This window comes from Drosophila santomea, chromosome X (genome assembly GCF_016746245.2).
Source record: "Drosophila santomea strain STO CAGO 1482 chromosome X, Prin_Dsan_1.1, whole genome shotgun sequence".
NCBI lineage: Eukaryota > Metazoa > Arthropoda > Insecta > Diptera > Drosophilidae > Drosophila > Drosophila santomea.
Window position 1 is genome coordinate 17056636 of NC_053021.2, and position 19586 is coordinate 17076221.

Consider the following 19586-nt stretch of genomic DNA (forward strand, 5'->3'; position numbering starts at 1 on the left):
TTTTTAATCCGCCGGAGAGTCGATCTCCAAACAAAACCGTAGAGAGCACATATAAAGACGTGGCAGGCGAGTGCTTCGAAACAGTCTTCCGCCGCAGCTCGACGCGCTCGAATATCGGGAATATATAGATATAGAACGGAGTTAGTTAGATCGCAGGACCCACAGCAGAGCAGAGCCGCAGAGCCAGCAACCTCGATGGGCGTCATCTACAAGATACTGAAGCAGCAACGCAGCATGGATCTCAGCCTGAGCTCGGCCACCAGGTGCAAGGTGCAGGCGGCCATCAAGCAGCGCCAGCAGCAGCGCCGCCTCGAGGATCACATGGTGGATGATCGGGATCGGGAGCGGGAGCGGGAGCGGGAGCCGGATCAGCAACACAGCCACAATCAGAGCCACATCGAGAAGGATAAGGAGGAGCTGGCCGAGCAGCAATTGCAGCAGCTTTGCAGATTTCTAGCCGAGAATGCGGCGCGAAAAAAGGTGAGTTCAATGTGAAAAGGGTTTATTAAAAACTTCCGCATAATTATATATATTTTTCACTTAATGTAAAGTAAACATTGCAAAATCTTTCATTATAATTTATACTGCAAGCGAAGAGATTTCAATTTAAACAACATTAAACTATATTGCACACATCATTAAATCGCAATTTCATTTTGTGACTCTAATAATTAATTCAAGAGTATAGTAGAAATAACTAATTCAAAATTTAACAAAAGTGTAGTAGAAATAATTAATTCAAAATTTAACAAAAGTATAGTAGAAATAATTAATTCAAAATTTAACAGAAGTATATTAGAAATAACTAATTCAAAATTTAACAGAAGTATAGTAGAAATAACTAATTCAAAATTTAACAGAAGTATAGTAGAAATCATAATGAAAGAAAATCAAGCTTAGTAAACATATTTGAGATAGACTTTATATCTAATCGATGTCTTCCCGAAATTTCGCCATCAGCGTCAGCGTTTCAAGCTGCAGTACCAATGCAATCTAGCGGTCGATCAGGATAACGATCAGGAGCAGTTGCCGGAGAAGGAGCACTTTGCAGCGCCGCCGCACGAGATGGACCTGGAGTTCATAGAGCAGCTGCAGCATTCCTCAACCGCCAAATCCCATGGAGCAACTGGGCAGGCGCCACGTGATAGCATCCTGCTGAAGATTCGCCACCAGATCTTCGAGAGAAAACGGCAGAGGCAGCGCCAGTTGGCGGAGCTGGTGCAGCAGCGAATGGTGGTGTGGCGACCTTGGTAATGGGATTTCCCCAAAATCTATCTAGCAACAGATAGAGATAGATAGATAGATAGAGAGAGAGAGAGAGAGAGAGAGAAGTCCGGGAACTGAGACTAGTCTAAGGGATAGCTTTAAGGACGATTCGGTATTATTCCTGCTGCTGTGTGATGATCGCGCTGCTCTTCCATTTTCCCACGCCTTTACAAACCGACTTTATTTTTTTTCCTGTTAATAATACTTAAGTAATAAAGATTTTTTTTGGATACAATACTCCATCGTCTGTTTTCCATTTTCCATTCCCTGTTATTTGAAATGAAAGTCTTCGGATGCTTTTCTAAAGATTTTTATTCATTGAACTTTGACACCAATTAAAATTGTTTATTCGTATCGGATATTTGAATGCTGTTTATGGTAAGTTATGCATTGAATTGAATGGTTTATTCGTTTAAACTCCATCTGCCTTCGTTCACGCTGCTCTGACTCTATTTATGGATATTCTTAGTTTGCCATCGTGCTGCCTTTTCTGATTTCCGGGATTTTTGGTGTCCTAAATGCCTCAAGTTGCCTGACTTTTCTCATTTCAAATTTCAAATTTCACAAATTTTCTATTTAATTTTCTCCTTTTTTTTTCAATTCGATCATCTAATTTCCTAAACGTTAATTTCTTTCTTGGCTTTGAGCTGAGCTCTGGAAAACGAAAACAAAAGGATCTACGTTCATTCAATGTGATTATTCACCTTTAAGTAGTTGCCACATGCAGGGATATTCGTCGATATCCTGGCTAGTTTATTGTTTTGTTTTGTAACGACTAGTGAGTAGATCTGTGAAAAATGTGTTTACTCACATTACAAACTAGTATTCAAAGCATTTGAAGTTATTAACTTCCTATTCATTTGCCCAAGGCTCTATCCACTTTGGAATATTTGTCAAATACCTTGAAGAAATTCAAAGAATTATTGCACATGTTATTAAAATTTGAAAGGAGGTCTCAACTACAATTGTTTAGAATTTGTTTCCGGATTAATTCAGTGAAATCGTTGCCAAATTGGATTTAAAATCTCGAACCTCCTGTGGAATTTTAAAAGGTTTGACCCACTCCTTCGCCTCTACTCTACTCATCATTCATATACTGTTCAAAGGATATCGCTTATCCTGATCCATCGTTAGGTAGATAAACATTTAGATATTTCTGAGATAACTGCAATGCATTCAGTAGCTTAGCCTTGGGCGCTGGGTAAAAAGACATCACTGAACAGTTTCGGTTGCTTTGCTTTGTTTTAATACTAGGTACACACATTTAGTTAAGTTAGCTACGCGTGCTGCAAGGGGTCATTCGGCCTGGGTTCAGGGGTCAAGGGTCTCCTTGGGGATCAGGACCTCCCCTTTCAGACTGACAACCAAGGGCGGGCGAATTGTACTAGTTAACTAGATAACTTAGACCGCGAACTATAACTAGAATTAAAAATAGAACTATAAGTAGTGCGACTACAATTAATTAACTTAACAATTAACAATTCAATCTCAATTCACGCAACAATTCAATACAGTTTCGTCAGACGAAAGGGCTCAGATATCCACCATCTATGAATTTGAATCAATATCTGGGGACCGGGTTTCCGGGATCAGGATTCCTCTTGCGAGCACTTAAATGCTATAATCAATAGATACATATATGCATATATAAATATATTCGCTTAAAGTTACGCGCGTGTATACATAAATACGTCGTTTACATAAATATCATTCACATATAGATGTATGCAAGTGTATATATAAGTATTGTATGCCTATATATCATAATCGTCTAGCTCTCTCTCTCTCGCTGTTGTTCCGTCTCACCTGTCTGTCTGTTGTTGTCCTGCTCTGTTCCTGTTTCTGTTCCTGTTTCTGTTCCTGTTTCTGTTCCTGTTTCTGTTCCTGTTTCTGTTCCTGTTTCTGTTTCTGTTCCTGTTTCTGTTCCTGTTTCTGTTCCTGTTTCTGTTTCTGTTCCTGTTTCTGATCCTGTTCCTGTTTCTGTCTGCGTGATGCATTTTATACTAGAGTATACGAGCTCTTTTGTTATCATTATGGTAAGCAAGCTATTCATTGACGAAACTATCATATCTGCAGCTATACGTTTGGCTTAAGGATCTCGATCCTGCGACATACACATTCCGCGCGTTGTTTGTGGTGAACTCATTGGGCGCAAGTGTTGATCGAAAGTCGAACTGGTTTTACCTATCGATATCTGATGCGTTTGTGATTAAGTATGCTTTTCAAATCCCTAATTCTAGTGCTACAAAAAAAATTGTTATCCATATACATATTTAAATATATATGTTTCAGGAACACACACATACACAGACACTTATATACGCAATGCGTGGCGCTGGATATTAATTATCGTAAATCGTTAATCGTAAATTGTTTATCGTATATCGTATCGTATATCGTTTGCTCGCTTATCGATATATGAACACTTTCGAATGCCGCAGGATCTCAAGCGAGAGAAAGGGGCCCTCCACACTCGACGACCTGGGGGGAAGTGGAGGTGGTAGTGGTGTGGTTGTTGGTTGTTGTTGTTGTTGTTGGAGACGGTTGTGGAGTTGGATGGTAGTGGGGTTACTCTGGGCTGGGAGTTCTGGGTTCTCGGAGAACGGAGAACGGAGTTCGGATATCGAGTAGCGGATGGGTGGTGGTGGTGGTGGTGTTGTTGTTGTTGGGTGGTGGGCGTTGGCTAAATGCTACTCGATCGTCCCAGGCCCGAGGTGGTGGTTATGTGGTGCTTGTGATGGCCCTTGTCCACCTTAGTGAAGCACGCCATTGGCACACCGGGTCCGGTTCTCTGGTTCTGCGGGGGTTAGAGTCAGCGCCGGTATTGCCGGATGAAAATTAGAAACGTTGCCAGTTCCGGTTCCAGTTCCGGTTCCGGCTACCGCTACGGTTCCGGCTGTGGCCGGTGGACTGGCACTCACCTCGTGCTCGGCCTGGTGGCAGAACTTGCCCTTCAACCACGGCCACTTGATGGTCCGCACCAGGGTGTTGCGGAAGTCCTCGCTGAACAGGCAGTAGATGTAGAAGGTCAGCGAGTAGTTGATCAACTCCAGCAGATTGGCACTGGCGCGGAACACCTGGAAGGGGAAGCTCGGATAGACCTCCGAGGCGATCGTCATGTGGAGTATGGCCATTGGTGAGACGCAGACCAGGAACAAAATCGATGTGCTGCCGAGCAGCAGGAACAGGCGCCGCTCCTCGGCGAACTTACGCGGATCGTCGTCCTTCAAATAGCCGTGTCCATGTCCATGTCCATGTCCATGTCCATGGCCATGTCCGTGGGCATGCGAACGACTGAGCACCATCTGGCGGCGGCGCTCGCAGGTCCGCCGATAGACCATCATGATGCGCATGTTGAGGCCACCGATGACCAGCGTGGGCACCAGCTTGAAGATCACCTCCAGCATGATCTTGTAGATGCGATAGAAGATGGTCTGCTGGTAGATCGTGTTGTCGCGCCGCAAGTACACATACACGTCACTCGTTCCAAGGATGCACTTGATCAGCTCGCCGCGAAAGATGCTCGGTAGATAGACGATAACGGTGGCCAAACAGGTGAGGAATACCACAACGCTAGGTCGGATTAGTTAAGTTGATCGTCTACAGATTAGATTATTCAACGTGACTTACCCAGGTGGTCCCATCACTGGTCGAGCGAATCCGGGATGGCACACGGACACGTATCGCTCGATGGTCAGCACTAGTAACATCATTACGCCAATGCCTATAAATGGGATAAAATTGCATGTTAATATGGTCAAATAACTTTGAGTTTATCGAGGTATCCAGACGTATGCAATTATAGATTCAGCCAGATGTCCTTCAGTGCATAGCTCGTAAAAGAAATACATAGCTTTTTACTACAGTACTACAAATTATGATCCATTTATGGTACATAAACTGTTTCATAACGTATTGTTTTATACATATGTTGTTTAGTAGAAAATCACATGCGGCTATACTTAAAGCTGAGTCCAACCGTAGAACCTTTTGGCAGGGAGCTTGGAGCCTTGAAAGCTCTTCCTGTTGCAAATCCCAAATCCGAGACTCACCCAAACAGCCGTTGCCCAAATAAAGCTCCAAGTGGGCGGTGTAGAAGGCGGGTCCAAACTCCTCCCACTGGCCTCGATCCTTGTGGACCAGCATGCGGATGCCGAAGGGGATGGCGAACACGATGGCCAGCAGGGCGGCGGTGGAGTAAGCTGAAAGGATGTGAAAGTATGAAAAAGGACATGAGGGATGGGTTGCGGTGGCGAGTGGCGAGTGGAACAACAAAGGGATTAACTCGGGCAAATCTATAAAAATGTCCTTTATGGTTGGCTTTATGGCATAATTATGGCGCCGTTTCCGTCCATGTGGCAACAGGAAGTCCTGCCACGCACACACGCACACATACACTCGCACACGCATACGCATACGCAGACAACGGCACTTGAGTCGCGGGGCCAAATGAATGGCTTTCCTTTCCGGTTTCCTTTTCTTCACTTCCTCTGCTCTGCCTCCCATTTTTCCTTCTTTATTTTTCCGTGATAACTTTTACTCGTGTGCCGCCTGCGTGTGCGTGTGTGTTGTGTGTTGTTTATTGATTTATTATTTTGTTTATGACCATATAATTACATTATTACTAATATCATGTGCGTCCCTCTGCTGCGTCACTTCCCGCAAAATTGCCCTGCAGAAGGCCTAATGTTCGATATATGACTTCCCCGAGCCCAAAAAACATAACGGAAAGAGCCTGCTCTCATAATGATGGGCATCTAATTGGGTACAGGGACACATCAATATAAATGTCAGTTTTGTTTGCGCCAAGCCTGACAAGTGTCCTGCCCATCAGTGGCAAACTGCACAAGCGCCACAACCCCCTCATTATACAAATCTCCAGTGTTTGCCTTGTCAGCGCTGGCATCTCATTCGAAGGACTTGCCATGGCTTAACGGATCGCTGGATCAGTGATGGAGTGCTTCGAGCCAGATCTCTCTCTCTCTCTCTCTGTGTCTCTTAAAGTTATTTAAACAGCTAAGATCGGGTAATCTGCCTCTTGCCACTTTGGCATTCCCCAACTGGCAATAAAGCATTTTTGCCCATCCGCAGCTGCATAACTTTGGTCAAAACACACACACGAAGCACACGAGTTGCCGCAGCACAGGGAACGGACAAGGAACAAGGAGCAAGGAGCAAGGACGTGCGACAGGACACCATTTGGTGGCAATGACCGCCAAATAACAAATGGGCCGCCAGTCGGTTGGGCATCGTAAAAAGGCTGCGAGCGGCAAAATATTTTTGTTATTTTAATAAAATGAGCAGCGCGTTGGGCAATGGTGATGGTGGTGATGGTGGTGGTGCTCTGATTTCGGTCATTATTACTCATGCCGTCGAGGCTCCTCACAACTTTTATTTACTGCCACTTGCGCAGCAGCACCGAGGAGCTGAGGCTGGTGATATTTCAGTCAGTCAGCAGCCAAAGGGTCTCCTCGCTTTGCATTTGTTCCTCCGCCGGGTTTCCCCTTTTGCCCACTTGCCCCTTCTTTCGGCACAACTCTAGGTCCTTTTTGCCTATTTACCCATTTTTGTTGGCTGAGGCAGCAGTCGAAAGGGCAATCAATTATGCTGCCATAGCATCCGTATTACATTTGAAGCATTTTACATTTTATTTTCACATCTTGCTGGCACCATTCCACCGGATCCTGCCAAACCTCCTCGACCAATACCCATACCCTTTTATGGGGTACTAAAATTCCAGTCAGATCGGCCACACACTTTTGGCCCATGGCAGGTCATAAAGCCGAAGATTTATCGGGCGGTAATTGGGCACGCGCCTCGAGGTGGCCTATCCAGATCTAACAGCGATAGCAGTTTCTAATCAAAAGTTTAGAATTTCTTAGAAGATAATAATTCCGTTTTGTTTTTCGGGGTCACTCACATATTAAGCGGTTTTATATGTTAAGGGAACTCTGAAGAACTTTAATGAACCGCGTTTATTAACATATAAACATTCGGTTGATTAAAATGTGCCTCTGCAATCGGGGCCACCAATTTGTTTGGTCAACCCTTCTAACCCAGGGTATTTTCCGCTTCGACTCCAGCGGAATTTCCCCATGACAAGTAAAGTGAGTCGCCTGTTTCTGTTTTCCTTGTTCGCTGCCTTTACTTTTCTATTTTTTTTTTGGCATGGGTAGGGAGAGGTGTGGGAATAGGAGAAGGCCCACCATGAGTGATAGTCGAGGCTAAAAAATTACCAGCAAGTGGCGGCGTTGACAAAGTTGCCTTTTTCCCGCCCGCCCGAAAAGTGGCGGAAGTGGTGCTCATTAATCAATTAAAGCGCCATAAAGCAAACGAGTGCCTAATAGAGTTGACATGCTGTCTAATACAGCAGAAAGTTGGCGGAGGATGGGCGTGGCTGGGGCTTAGTGGCTCTGCATAAATTTCCACGGGGTTAACCGGTCTCATCTAATGAAATAACTTTCAATGAAGCTCCAAACGCACACACACACACACACACGCGATTACAAATACAAATACACAGGAATACGACGGTACGCATACATTAGCCGCATTGTGGCAGCTTCAATTTTGCCAGAAATCGGCGAGGTTAATGAATAAATTCTGAGGCACAATGGCCAATAGACGTTGGCGATGGGGAATACGAAATACATATGTTCTAAAGCGAAACTCAATTTGGCAATCAGTCAAGAGTCGAGCCCAATTCCCTGCCCTCCATATCCATCTCTACATCCACATCCATATCCACATCCATATCCACATCCATCTCCATCTCACACGGAATGCCAATGAAGCTGAGGAAATCCAATGTTTGCGTGGGCGAAGACGTACGAGTGTGTCTCTTTTTCGGCCAAAAATCCAATATGGGTTATCGCCAATCATACTCGAAATGGGAAATGAGCATGGTATTTAGGTTGTTCTGAGGAATGCTGCAAAACGGCCTAATCAAGAGGCAACCTAAATTCATTTGACTGCGTTGCGAATCTACAAAGCAGTGGAATTATGCTGAATTTTGAGGCCTGCACTAATTGGAAATGGAATACCGTTTAGGTTTGATGGACACGCTCATTGTTCAATATTTCACCTATTAATGTAGTCAAAAATGCCAAATTAAATTCAATGCAGCTGGTTTGCTGAATGAGTTAACAACCAAAATTGATACTGTTCACATTGCTCACATTGCAGAAAATGTAATTTTTCACGTTCTAATCAAATGCAGAAATGATAACTAACAAACGGACACCTGAATACAATGAACTGCAGCAGTGTGAAATTTAAAAAGAATTTTACCTCCGGCACAAATTTGGTTTCTAATTGCGACGTTAATATCGTGCTCTTTGATTTCCTGAAAATGAATACTATTATAATTGCTGCAAACGGCTGATGTTTGTCCACAAGGATGGAAGGATAATTGACACATTGGATTTTCGCGTGGAATATTTCCTGTGAATGCTCACAATCATAAATGCAGCATGCAGTAATTAGTGCAAAAAAACGACACCCCATTTTGGGCAACGAGCGCAAACATTGTCATTTGCAACTATTGAGTTTGTAAATTCATCAGTTACTCAGAAAAATATCCTAGAAAATATAATTTATAGGAACTCTGCCACTCTTGCAGTGGGTGTGGTCGAGGACTTCCTGAAGGAGGTACACATACACACATATGTGTGTGTGCCTTTGTACTTACCCCTCATGTAAATGTAGGCGGTGCCACGCATGTTGCGCCTGGTGAGCACAATCAGGTTGAGCACGTTGCCTATGATGCCCATGGCGCAGATGATGGGCAGCACCAGGCCGTAGCAGTATTCCCTCAGCGATTCCGTCCGCGGATCCTCCACATCCTGAAAGGATAGTAAACAAGTGGGTGTAAGCATTGCTGTATGTGTGTGTGTGTATGGGTATGGGTATGGGGAATGGAAATAGGAACAGCTCGTAAATCATCTCTTTGTGGCTTCGCCCGCTTTGTTGGCACTCGGATGGGCTGGCGTAGATAAAAATTCAATAGTCAACTTGACACTTTTATTTTGTGACTTTTTATGCACACACATACATATACGTACGCATGCCTCGCATGCCGCATTCTTCTGGCTCCTGAGTCACTTGCTCCTTTGCTGCCGCCACATGTGTGCGCCACCCCAATGTGCCACCCCAATGTGCCACGCTTTGTTTTCTATTTTTGCATTCGCCCATTTGCTCGCCTTGAGCCAGAGTTGCGAACAAAGCAGCTTTTCGCTGTCTGTCAGCCAGCCAGGTCAACTTTTAGTACCCCGCATTAGTGAGATGAAGGCTTTTGGCCTTCGCGAGCTGACAAGAAAACGCTCTACGTTTTGTTGTGAGATGATTTTCAAGTCTAAAAAAAAACGCTTTTTGTATAACAGAACCATAAAAAATGTGTCTAACAATTAAACAAAAATTTTTATTTTTTGTCCATTAAACATGCTATGTAACAGCACTTAAGCAGCAAATATATATTCTCAATAAGATATTTAAAGTTGCAAATATTAAAAATATCATGTTCTTGTTGTATTACAATTGGTAACCATTTTACGACTTATACAGCCTGAAACATTTTTAGTATTAAAAAAAAGGGGTTTTTCCTATTAGTTCGTCGTTCAAGCTTTCTGCAACCACAGCGCATCCTGCTGATTTTCACAACTCTCTGTCTAAAAAGTTTGAGCAACCCAGTCCACATAAAGAGTTTCATTTTAAACTTAAATTTGTTGGCCAAGAGTTGGCACGAGCTTAAAGCGTGAAAGGGGACCTGGCAACTGGCTGTCCTGGCTACAAAGGCCACGCAGCTGAGCCTGCTGTGTCCTGAAACGAGCTGCTCCCCACCAGTTGGCCCTGGTTTTTGGTTAGAAACATTCCAGAATGGCACTACCCGCTGCGCCCGAAAGTAGGCAACAGTTTCTCTGCTTTCTGCGCAGCAGGCATCCTTTGTGCGAAGGCCAGGCCAACTAACTAACTAACTAACTGGCCCAAGGTGCGTGTTGTTCTGGACCAGAACAGGACATACAAACGGCCAGGAATCAGCAGCAGCTATTCACTATTGAATACTGAATATTGAATGGCCAAAAAACGCACTCACCCGATAGAAGTCGTCCCTCAGGTCGCTGCTAAAGACGGACGTGGCATTGGCAGCCAGGACATCGGCGCTGCTGGTGAGATTCGAGCCCCAGATGAACGAGCAGTAGGCGGGATCCTCTTCGGTGTTGTAGAGTCTCGTTATCATAGTTCCTCTGCTGTTGCCGCCGCTGCGAATCGAGTTTAATTTGTGTAAGTAAAGAGCCCGCCTGCAAGCCCCCCCCCAAAGAAATTGCGTGTAAAAATAGTGGGGTCCCGCAGTCGACAGGCTCATGAATGAATGGCTGGCTCTGGCATGCTGCCGATTGCCATGTAATTTAAATAGGAAGAGTGGGCGGCTCGGCGGTCGGATGGGCAAACGGACTGTGACGCGACTAGCGGAAACGGAAGCGTTCACTTGTACACAGCGCGATAAAAACAAAGAGCAAAAGAAACACAAACAACAAAACACAAAACACAAACACACATACATACACTAAGGGGCACAAAGAGATAAGGGGGCGGGGCAGTTGGCGTAACAATTGGGACTTTGATTGCCGACGCGCAGCACAAACAAATCAACGAAAAATTGAAAAGCAACTGCCAGAGAGACGTAAAAATAAAATGCTGGAAATAATTGCGGACCGTAAATAAGTTGCCAGTGAATGGGAAAATAAAAAAGGCGCCCAAGGAAGCGCTGAGGGGAAATCAGGATACGCTATATATCTATATATCTATATATAAGTGAGTACTGTATAGGTTGAGATATACCTGGTCGGATCCGGGGTGCTAGTGGCTCCGCTCAGCCTGTTTAGTGCTCGGAGTGCTGCCAGCGTACTTCGGCATTGGGTTCGTAAAATCTTTGCCGGTGACAAGCCCGGGCAGAGTTGGTTGCGATCCTGGCAATCCTGGCATGCTGCTGCATCTTGCAGAATCTGCTGCGAGTGGGAAAAGAACAATGCTGAGTTATGAGGTTACAAGTCTGCTCCCTAGCCACCACACCACACCAACTTCTGTCCTCGCCAGGCGGTGTTTTATTATGCGACAGAACACTTAGGACACACAGGACACTCAGGACACACAGGACACACAGGACACACAGTCTGCGCGCATATGTGTATGTGTATTATTATTGACGTGTGGGCTGCGGCAACAGGTGTGTTTTATTTGCGCCCCGCCACTCCCACAAGCACCACTCCCCCTCTTCCCCTCTTCCGCTCTTCCCCTTTCCCCGCGAACGCCGGCGGCTAAGCGCTAAAATCAACGTTGACAGGCAGCTGAAATTCGTATAAAATACTTGATAAATTGCCCCCGAGTCAGGGAGTTGGGTTGAAGAAGAATGAGAGGGCAGGCAGATATACACATACAAGTGTAGAAAACAAAAAGTGAGCTTTAAGGGCAAACAGCGCGCCCCGTTAATGGCTTTGTGTCAGGATGGAATGGCAATGGTAAAAAGCGTGTTGTTGTAAGCCTCGGGTTGCAGCCCGCAAGTATGCAGCACTTTTTGCGGCGGCGGTGCTGCACAGTGGACGGTGGAGCAGCGCATATTTGCATATCACGCATACGCACTGTGGGCGCTTGGGGGAAAAGCTGAGCACTCGAACCGAACACCTGGCTTTGAGCTGCGGTGTGTGTGGTGTGTGTGGTGTGTGCGGTGTGTGCGGTGAGTGGCGAGTGTGGTGTGACACAAAACATGACACAAACTTAATTTCCCCAAGGCACAACATAAAAGCCATCGTAAGCAAGAGCAGCTGGGGGATTTGCCCAGCCAGTAACGCACGGTGCCTGTCGAGAGTGCTCACTGTACCAGCAGACACACCTGCACCGAGTACGGGATTCTGTGGGTGTCTCACTCTCGGCCGAAGTCGGATTCAGGCATAATTTATGCCTGCGATTATCATAATAATTCGCCAGACCAGTCCGACACACACGACTGCCGACTGCCGACTGCCGACTGCCGACTGCCGTCTGCCTCGTTGTGGCATGGTCTAGGGTGGCTCTAAGGTGGGACTAGGATGGCTCTTGGGTGGCTCTAGGGTGGCTCCAGGGTGGCTCAGTGTGGTCCGCAGTGTCCTGTGGATGCGTGTGTGTGGGTGTCGACTGTCAACTGTCGCTTGTTAGGTTTTGGTTTTCGAGCTCTTCGCTTTCGCTGCTGTTTGCCGAGCACTTACAGTTATTGCGGTTTAGTTTGCCTGGCGAATAAATAGAAGCCCGGATCGGTTCAGTTCGGTTCGGTTCGGTTGTGGGCAGGTCCGTATCCACCCCAAACCCTTCCATGGATTTGTTTTACATTTTGCGCTTCTGCTTGTTGTATTTTTTGTATTCTTTACTTTTTGTAGTTTCTGCTTGGCTTTCCATTTTATTCGGTTAACAAACAGCAGTTTGTCATTTAAACAAACATGGGGGTAGCCAGGGGTTTTTTCGGGTGGGAGAACGCCATGTGAGAGTGACTTGGCCTGTTTATCTTGCCACCGAAACGCAGGACAAAAAATCAGGGAAAGCCATGGCAAAAGGCAAAACCGAAGCGTAGCTTAATGGACCTGCTAGGGCTTTTCCCGCTTTTCCGCCTTCTCTCGTATCCTTTTTTCCACAGCGATCCATCTATCTCTATCCCTGTCTGCTGCCGCATGTGTGCTGGCATGATTAATGCCTTTGTTTACATTTCCCGCTTCACGTTTGGTTATTTTCTTTTTGGTGCAGGGGGAAGGCGGGGAAAGGGGACCGCCCATTTCCTCTATATTTGCGATCTGCGGCCGGGGCCTGGCAGGCGAATGATATGTTTAACAAAAAAGTTTAACGCAAATTAAGTCAAACTGGCAGCGCTTAACGATGTGCGACATAGATGAATATCCTTGCATGTGTGCATGTGACTGTGTGTATCGGTGTATCTGTGTATCTGTGTATCTGTGTAGCGGTGTGTGTGCGCAGCCATATGTCGCTGTGTGCGAGTGGACAGTTTGTCTACTTTCTTGGCGGTTCTGGACTACCGGGTCTTTAATTTACACACAAAATGATGTGGCCCTAGTGACAAGCTACCAGGACAAGCCCTGTCAGCCGGAATACAACGCACACACACACACAAACACACACAGATACAGATACAGATACAGTCGCACTCATGTGGACACCCATACTTGGGCAGAGAGCAAATTAAGTTTTTCCAGCAACAAGAATGAGCAAACTGTAAAAGGAAATCAACTCAAGACAAAGTTTAAGTAGATTCCCAGAATCCGGGAGCAGGCAAGAATCCAAGTACAGTGGGTTTGAAATGGGAAAGGTGTGTTTAAAACATATGTGGTGCATGTATAAAAAATAGCTGGGAGTAGGGTAAAAAATGAAATTACCAAATTAAGGTGAAAGAATATATATTACTGCATTCTTTCATGAACCATCTTAAGTTTGAGAAACTATATTGTATTTTCTTGACTTTACTGGTTAATAACGCCTTGTCACCCACCGCTCATTTATATTCATTGTTAATTTTAAATCACGCTTTCACTTTTCCCACTTCGATCTTGCTGCCGTCGGAAAAGTTGCCCAATCTGGCGGAGCTGCCGCCTAATCACCGACCCTGTGGCCCCACGAAGTGTGCACACACACTTGGACACACACACACACACACGCACACACGACGAGACGATAAACTTGCGCCATTTGTTGGCCAAAGTCGTTGAGCGTTGACAGCCTCCCATGTGTGTCCTTTCTGACCATTAAGTTTTTAATTTCCTTGGCAGGACATGGCCGCTCCTGCTGTAGCCATTGCTGTTGCCATTGCTGCTGCTGCTGCTATGTTCTGTTTGCTGACCACCTTTTGGCGACTGGCATTTTTTCGGCTTTGTTTGCTTTTAATTACGCAATCGTTTTATTTAATTTTTTCCGCCCTCCAATTAAGCTTTTAATTAAAAGCCCCGGGCAACCGAAAGTGAAACTTCTCGAACTCCGCGAATATCTCTGCTTTGGGCCATATATATATATATTTTTTTTTTGTGGCACTTCTATTTCTTGTGTGACGGCTTGTCGCGCCAAACGTGTTCTTAATCGAAAACTTACCGCTGAGAGCGCAGCGCCTGCGCTGCCCGATTAATTTTCAATTTAAATTTACATTTGTATGCACAGCACGGCAGAGCAAAGCAACTTTGGCCATAAATTGGCATGACCAGTTGACGTTGTCGCTCGCCAGTTATCGAAATTGCTTAACGGCGATGGCCGTTTCGCTGGGATGGCCACCCGCAGCGAGATAAACATGCAAAGTGTGTGTCCTTAGTGTCCTGGCAGGGATAGTCCTGTCGCAGGGATGTGCACAAGCACGGGGAGAATTGACATCTCATTGGGATATCTTTATTAGTGTAGGAAAAGAGTCGATAGTTTTTCCGAACATTGAAAGCATACATATGTAGATAACCTCAAGGAACCAAACTCATAATTGATTTAATAAGTGTTAATCTCGTGACTTCTTTTATTAACTTATAATACATGAAAATGAAGGAAGCAATTTATATTTTAATCATCTCTCACTTTAGCTGCATTTCTCCAGCTGCCCTAATTGTTTATTTGTTTTTTTTTTTTTTAACACATTTTAAGAGTCTCTGATTCTTTTTCTTTTTCTCCGTGTCCCCGGGCCACTTTGAGTCCATATTTCGATGGCTGCTTCCCGGGGGAGCGCTGTTAACTGCTGCCAGCTGATGCCGCTGATGGCCGTTTAACATTTGACCCAAACATTTTATGAGAACTTTGAGCTGTGAGTTGCGAGCTGTGAGCTGTGAGCTGCCAGCCGGAGTTTGTCAGTTTGAACTGGTCGTGGGGACTTGGAAACTTGGTTCTGAATAATGTGTTGCCACTCGAAAAACGTGACTTCTGCCGCCACTTTGGATTGAGATTGGTGGATGTGGATTGGGTTTGTTTTTCGGTGCTCAACTGAAAACTGAAAAAAAAGGGCGCCCCAGGGCCATTGTTGTTCTATCTGCATTCGAATCGTTCTGCGAGCTGCGAGCTGCGAGCAACGAGTTGCTGCTGGCACAGGACATAACTTGTAATAACGCGCTGACCCCGGCACACACACACACACTCGCACACACTCGCACGCACACACACGTACACACACAAATACTAAGAACGGCACTGGCACGCACACATAAACGCCCTCGAAGCAGGGGGCGTGGCTTGGGGTTAGGGGTGAAGGTGGATTGTCGTCGTTGGCGGGAAAATGCACTCAAAATGAAAATGAAATGTCAACTTACCCGCAGAGGCGTGCGAAGGGCAGAGATGACGCTCTCGTTGTGGCTGCTGCGTTTTGTGGCAGCAACACGTTGTTGTTGCTGTTTCTGTTGCTCTCTTTTTGTTGCTGTTGCTGTTGCTATCGTTGTCGTGGTTGTCGTTGTTGTCGTCGTTGTCGTTGCTGGTAGTGTTGCTGTAGCTGAAGCTGGTCTATAGTTGTTGCTGTGGCAGTGGTTCTTCGAAAACTTATTCGCTACTAGTGAATACAACTCAGCTGCTGGCCAAAGTCTTTTCTTCTTCCTTAGCTACTTTAGTTTCCTTTTTTTTTCGATTTACTTCGTTTTTTCGTTTTTGGCAGTGACTGTGTGTGCGTGTGTGTGGCAGCTGCTGTGGCAACTTTAATTGGCAGTGTTGCTCGGTGGGTGACTTTGATGATGGTGGTGCACGATGTGGAGAAATCTGTGTGAGAGAGGCAAAACATAAATCTGCACTTAAATGCGTTCAGCGGTTGCAGTTTGGCAAAGGGCTTAAGGCATTGCCACGCACACACACACAAAAGCGCAAATAAACACTCACACACACATAGACTTACCCAGCAAGGAAAGTTGGCCTTTATGTTGCCTACTTTTGTGCGCCAAAAAGTTTCTTCGCCTTTTAATCCCTTTTTTTTTCTCGTCGTTAATGAAACTGAGCTCACGCACTTTTTTTTTTTAAATATGTATTTTATATATTTTTTTAAAATTTTTTTTACCACTAACTAGTTCGGTACTATGCAATTATTGCAGCTCCACTTAAACTTTAAGCACCCTTTTGGAATTTCTGTTTCTTTTTTGTAAGCCCTCCAGCAACCAGAAAAAAAAATAAAAAAAATGGAAAAAAAAACAGAAGACTTTGGCAGTGTGATCTGTTGCTGCTGGTTGGCGGACTGTTGGCCAGTTGAGGAACTACTGCTGCTGCTGTTGCTGCTGCTGCTGCTGCTGCTGCTGCGACACATCCATGCCGTTCGACTGCCCACGAGCAACTGAGTGGCAGCTGGCTGGCGCGCCTCCTCTTATGGAAATTGAAAGCGAGTTGAATGGGCCAATTGAAAGCGGGGAAATTGAATGGCTTTCAATCGAAAAGAGGGAACATTGTGTGCTGCTGAAATTTCCCAGCTTTTAGTGCAAGGAGGTTGATCAACAGGATGGCTGCAGCAGCTGCTTGTTTGCTTGCTTGTTCCTTGCTGTTTTTAGTTTGATTTTTTTTTCTTCTTTTTTTTTGTTTTGTTTTGTGATGTAAGCCAGGAGGAAAGGGGGCAAACAATCTGAGCCAGGTTGCTCAGCCAGCCTTCAGCCAGCAGCCAGCAGCGCATGAAATCAAAACAAATATAAATACCACAACGAGATGGCGTTGGCCCCAGCTGCAGCATCATATTCAGAATCGGAATCAGAATCGGAATCAGATCCAAATTCAGAATCAGAATCAGTACCATAACCATAGCTATAGCCACCCACTTTGGCCAGCACCCAGAAAAGTTGGCAGCTGAAGGCAGCTGGAGCAGCCCTGCTGCTGGTAAGCTGCTGCTTATCTTCTTTCGGTTTCCTAAGCCTTCGCCGGATTACGGATTGCGTATTGACAATCACGGCAATGGCAGCCAGATACCAGATACCAGTTACCAGTTACCAGATATATAACAGATATATAGCGAAAGGCGGCTGGCGAAAGTGGAAAGTAGAAAGTGGAAGTAGTGCCACTGATAGAGGTAGTGCTGTTGGTAGTGGTAGTGGTCTGGCTATTGGTATTGGTAGTGATTGTGATAGTGGAAGTGGAAGTGTGCGGGAGACAGTCGTGTAATACACAGACAGTTGCAGGCGGGCACAGCCTGCAAATATCAGCTGTCTCAACCGGTTCTGGTTCTGGTTTTGGTTTTGGTTGTGGGCTCTGGGTTCTCGCTTCTCAGTTCTCAGTTCTCAGTTCTTGGTTCTCGGCTCTGGGCATTAAATGGCAGCCTCCTAGTTAGCACAAAGCACCCTCCCCTCCCAACTGGCCCACCTTAAGGGCCACCCCAGCTCTCACCCATCCGTGGGCCACCCTTTTCGGCCCATTTGGCAAGCCCACGTTGACGATGAGGACGACGTCGACGCCAGCGTCGAACTCACTTGAGAACTATTTCAATAAGCGTTATGCACGCATTGTCCTTCACCCTGTTTTCTCCACTGTCACTGTGTGTATGTGTGTGTTTGTGTGTGTGTGTGTGTGTGCCTGGGTCTGTGTTTGTGTGTGTCTGTGTATGTGGTCGCCATCTCGCTGCAGTTTCCCCTTCCTTTTCCCCTTCCCCTTCCCCAAACCTTTTTGCCAACGAAAGAAGAGCAAAAACGCAGTCACTAGATTGAAAGCGATTTTAGAACTGTTCGGTTTGGAATGGTTTTTTCAAAAACCTAAATATTGAAAGAGTATGCCTTGTAGAACATGTTTCATACTTTTAGCCCTTCTATTACTGATCAAAGGATTAATGTTATCCTTTATTTATCTGTTATCTATCAAATGATGTCCAACTATCTGTTTGAATGTCATGAATGTTTTACTAAATGAGTAAACTTGAACCCTCTGTTGCAGTAGCGGTACTCGGTTTGCCTAGAGTAACCGCTTTTCATCGTGGTACCGCTCAGCTTTTCCGCTCATCTTCTATTTCCATTTTTCCATTCGTAGCCAGCGATGTCGTTGTTGTTGTTGTTGTCCGTGTTGCCTACAAGCAATTTGCGGCGTTTTACATTTTGCATTTTGCGATTCTCATTTTGATTTTGATTTCGGTTGCAGTCAGCGCTGTCGTCGCTGCTTCCTGTCATTTTTTCCATGTGTGTGTTTGTGTGCGTGTGTGCTTGTGTGTATGGTGAATGAGTGTGTGAGTGTCCTTTTGTTGATTGTCATCTCTGTCACTCGGAAACCCTTCACCCTTCACCCGCCACCCTGCCGCGTCCTTTTTGCCCCAGTGAGCCGTGGGCCGCCTTAAGTGTCTGTCTCTCTATTTGTCTGTCTGTCTATCTGTCTGTGTGTCTGTCTGTCTGTCTGTATGTGTGTCTGTCTGTCTGTCTGTTTGTGTGTCTGTCTTACTGTCTGTGTATGTGGCTGCGTGTTTTTCCTTGACTGGGGCACCTTGCGCCAATTATTGTCGCCTTGCGACGCGACTTTTCAGCTTTTGGCATCGGCCAAATGCCTCCGATGAGTCCTGGTCCACGTTCGCGTCCAGCCAGATCAAACAAGCGCATTGTGCAGACAGACTCGCTTTTCCGCCGCCTTTCCTTTGCCATTCGCTTTCCCTCCTTTTTTTGCCGCCTTTTGCCTCCATTTCCCACCACCATTTCTTTCCATGCCCGCGCCGAGTCAGCCATTTTTTGGTAAGTAGGTCAGTGGCAAAGCTCGCGACACGAGGGTCGCCACACAAATTGGCGATGGGGTAGCTCGTAAGAGCTCATAAGAACTCATTGTTGTAGGCCCAGTTAACAAGCCGATGATGAATTTTACTCAAGCCAAAGGATTTCTTTCTCGTTTCTTGAAATACCTACACCTACACCTAGTCCAATTAGTGTAAGTCCGTTTTTGTTTACCATTTTAGTTAAAGTTTCGTTTATAACGTAATTACAAGAAAATGCAACATAGGGCCTCGTTAGTAATAAATAATGTAATGCATCCTTTTTGATATATAGTTTACATTTGGAAGTTGGTCTTCATGAGTTAAAAAGTCGCGTTGCTTTAAAAGTAAACGATATCCTGATTAAAGTTTTATATTAAGCGTATTATGGCATTTTCTTAGTTTTGCAGCTTGCTCACTTGGGAACCTAGCTGCTGAATCCTTGGGATGCCCCTTAATTGGATGCTCCTGCCGTGGAGCTCGAGACATGTAATATGGGGCTGCAAAGGAGATAGAAAAAAGTACGAAAAAAATAGACAAAAAAAATAGACAAAAAAAATAGACAAAAAAAATAGACAAAAAAAATAGACAAAAAAAAATAGACAAAAAAAATAGACAAAAAAATAGAAAAAAGTAGACAAGAAGAGGGAAA

General features: G+C 45.2%; 2 protein-coding genes across 6 annotated transcripts; one reads left to right on the top strand and one right to left on the bottom strand.

Moving 5' to 3' along the window:
* On the top strand, positions 1 to 1481 carry LOC120456039 (zinc finger CCCH domain-containing protein 13). Its single transcript, XM_039642610.1, has 2 exons — positions 1 to 480; positions 961 to 1481. Exons 1-2 carry the CDS (start codon positions 196 to 198, stop codon positions 1252 to 1254), a joined length of 579 nt encoding a protein of 192 aa, XP_039498544.1. The 5' UTR covers positions 1 to 195; the 3' UTR covers positions 1255 to 1481.
* Positions 1482 to 3196: 1715 nt separating this feature from the next.
* On the bottom strand, positions 3197 to 16243 carry LOC120457032 (probable G-protein coupled receptor B0563.6). Of its 5 annotated transcripts, none has more exons than XM_039644198.1 (8): positions 16139 to 16243; positions 15570 to 16005; positions 11104 to 11267; positions 10358 to 10523; positions 8957 to 9110; positions 5319 to 5468; positions 4897 to 4990; positions 3197 to 4839 (listed from the first exon to the last, which is right to left on the bottom strand). In XM_039644198.1, exons 4-8 carry the CDS (start codon positions 10499 to 10501, stop codon positions 4020 to 4022), a joined length of 1362 nt encoding a protein of 453 aa, XP_039500132.1. In that variant the 5' UTR covers positions 10502 to 10523; positions 11104 to 11267; positions 15570 to 16005; positions 16139 to 16243; the 3' UTR covers positions 3197 to 4019. The 5 variants fall into 5 exon arrangements, with proteins under 5 accessions (XP_039500132.1, XP_039500131.1, XP_039500133.1 ...); XM_039644197.1 differs by having other exon boundaries at positions 11104 to 11270; XM_039644199.1 differs by lacking the exon at positions 15570 to 16005.
* Between the last annotated feature and the right edge of the window lie 3343 nt (positions 16244 to 19586).

Excerpts from the sequence above, each read along its gene's own strand:
- LOC120456039 (XM_039642610.1), top strand. The coding sequence starts at position 196 with ATGGGCGTCATCTACAAGATACTGAAGCAGCAACGCAGCATGGATCTC. Across the intron at positions 481-960 it reads AGAATGCGGCGCGAAAAAAG|CGTCAGCGTTTCAAGCTGCA; the intron begins GTGAGTTCAATG and ends TTTCGCCATCAG.
- LOC120457032 (XM_039644195.2), bottom strand. The coding sequence starts at position 10,627 with ATGAGCCTGTCGACTGCGGGACCCCACTATTTTTACACGCAATTTCTT. Across the intron at positions 9,111-10,357 it reads TGAGGGACGACTTCTATCGG|GATGTGGAGGATCCGCGGAC; the intron begins GTGAGTGCGTTT and ends CTATCCTTTCAG. Across the intron at positions 5,469-8,956 it reads CGCCTACATTTACATGAGGG|CTTACTCCACCGCCGCCCTG; the intron begins GTAAGTACAAAG and ends ACATCCTTTCAG.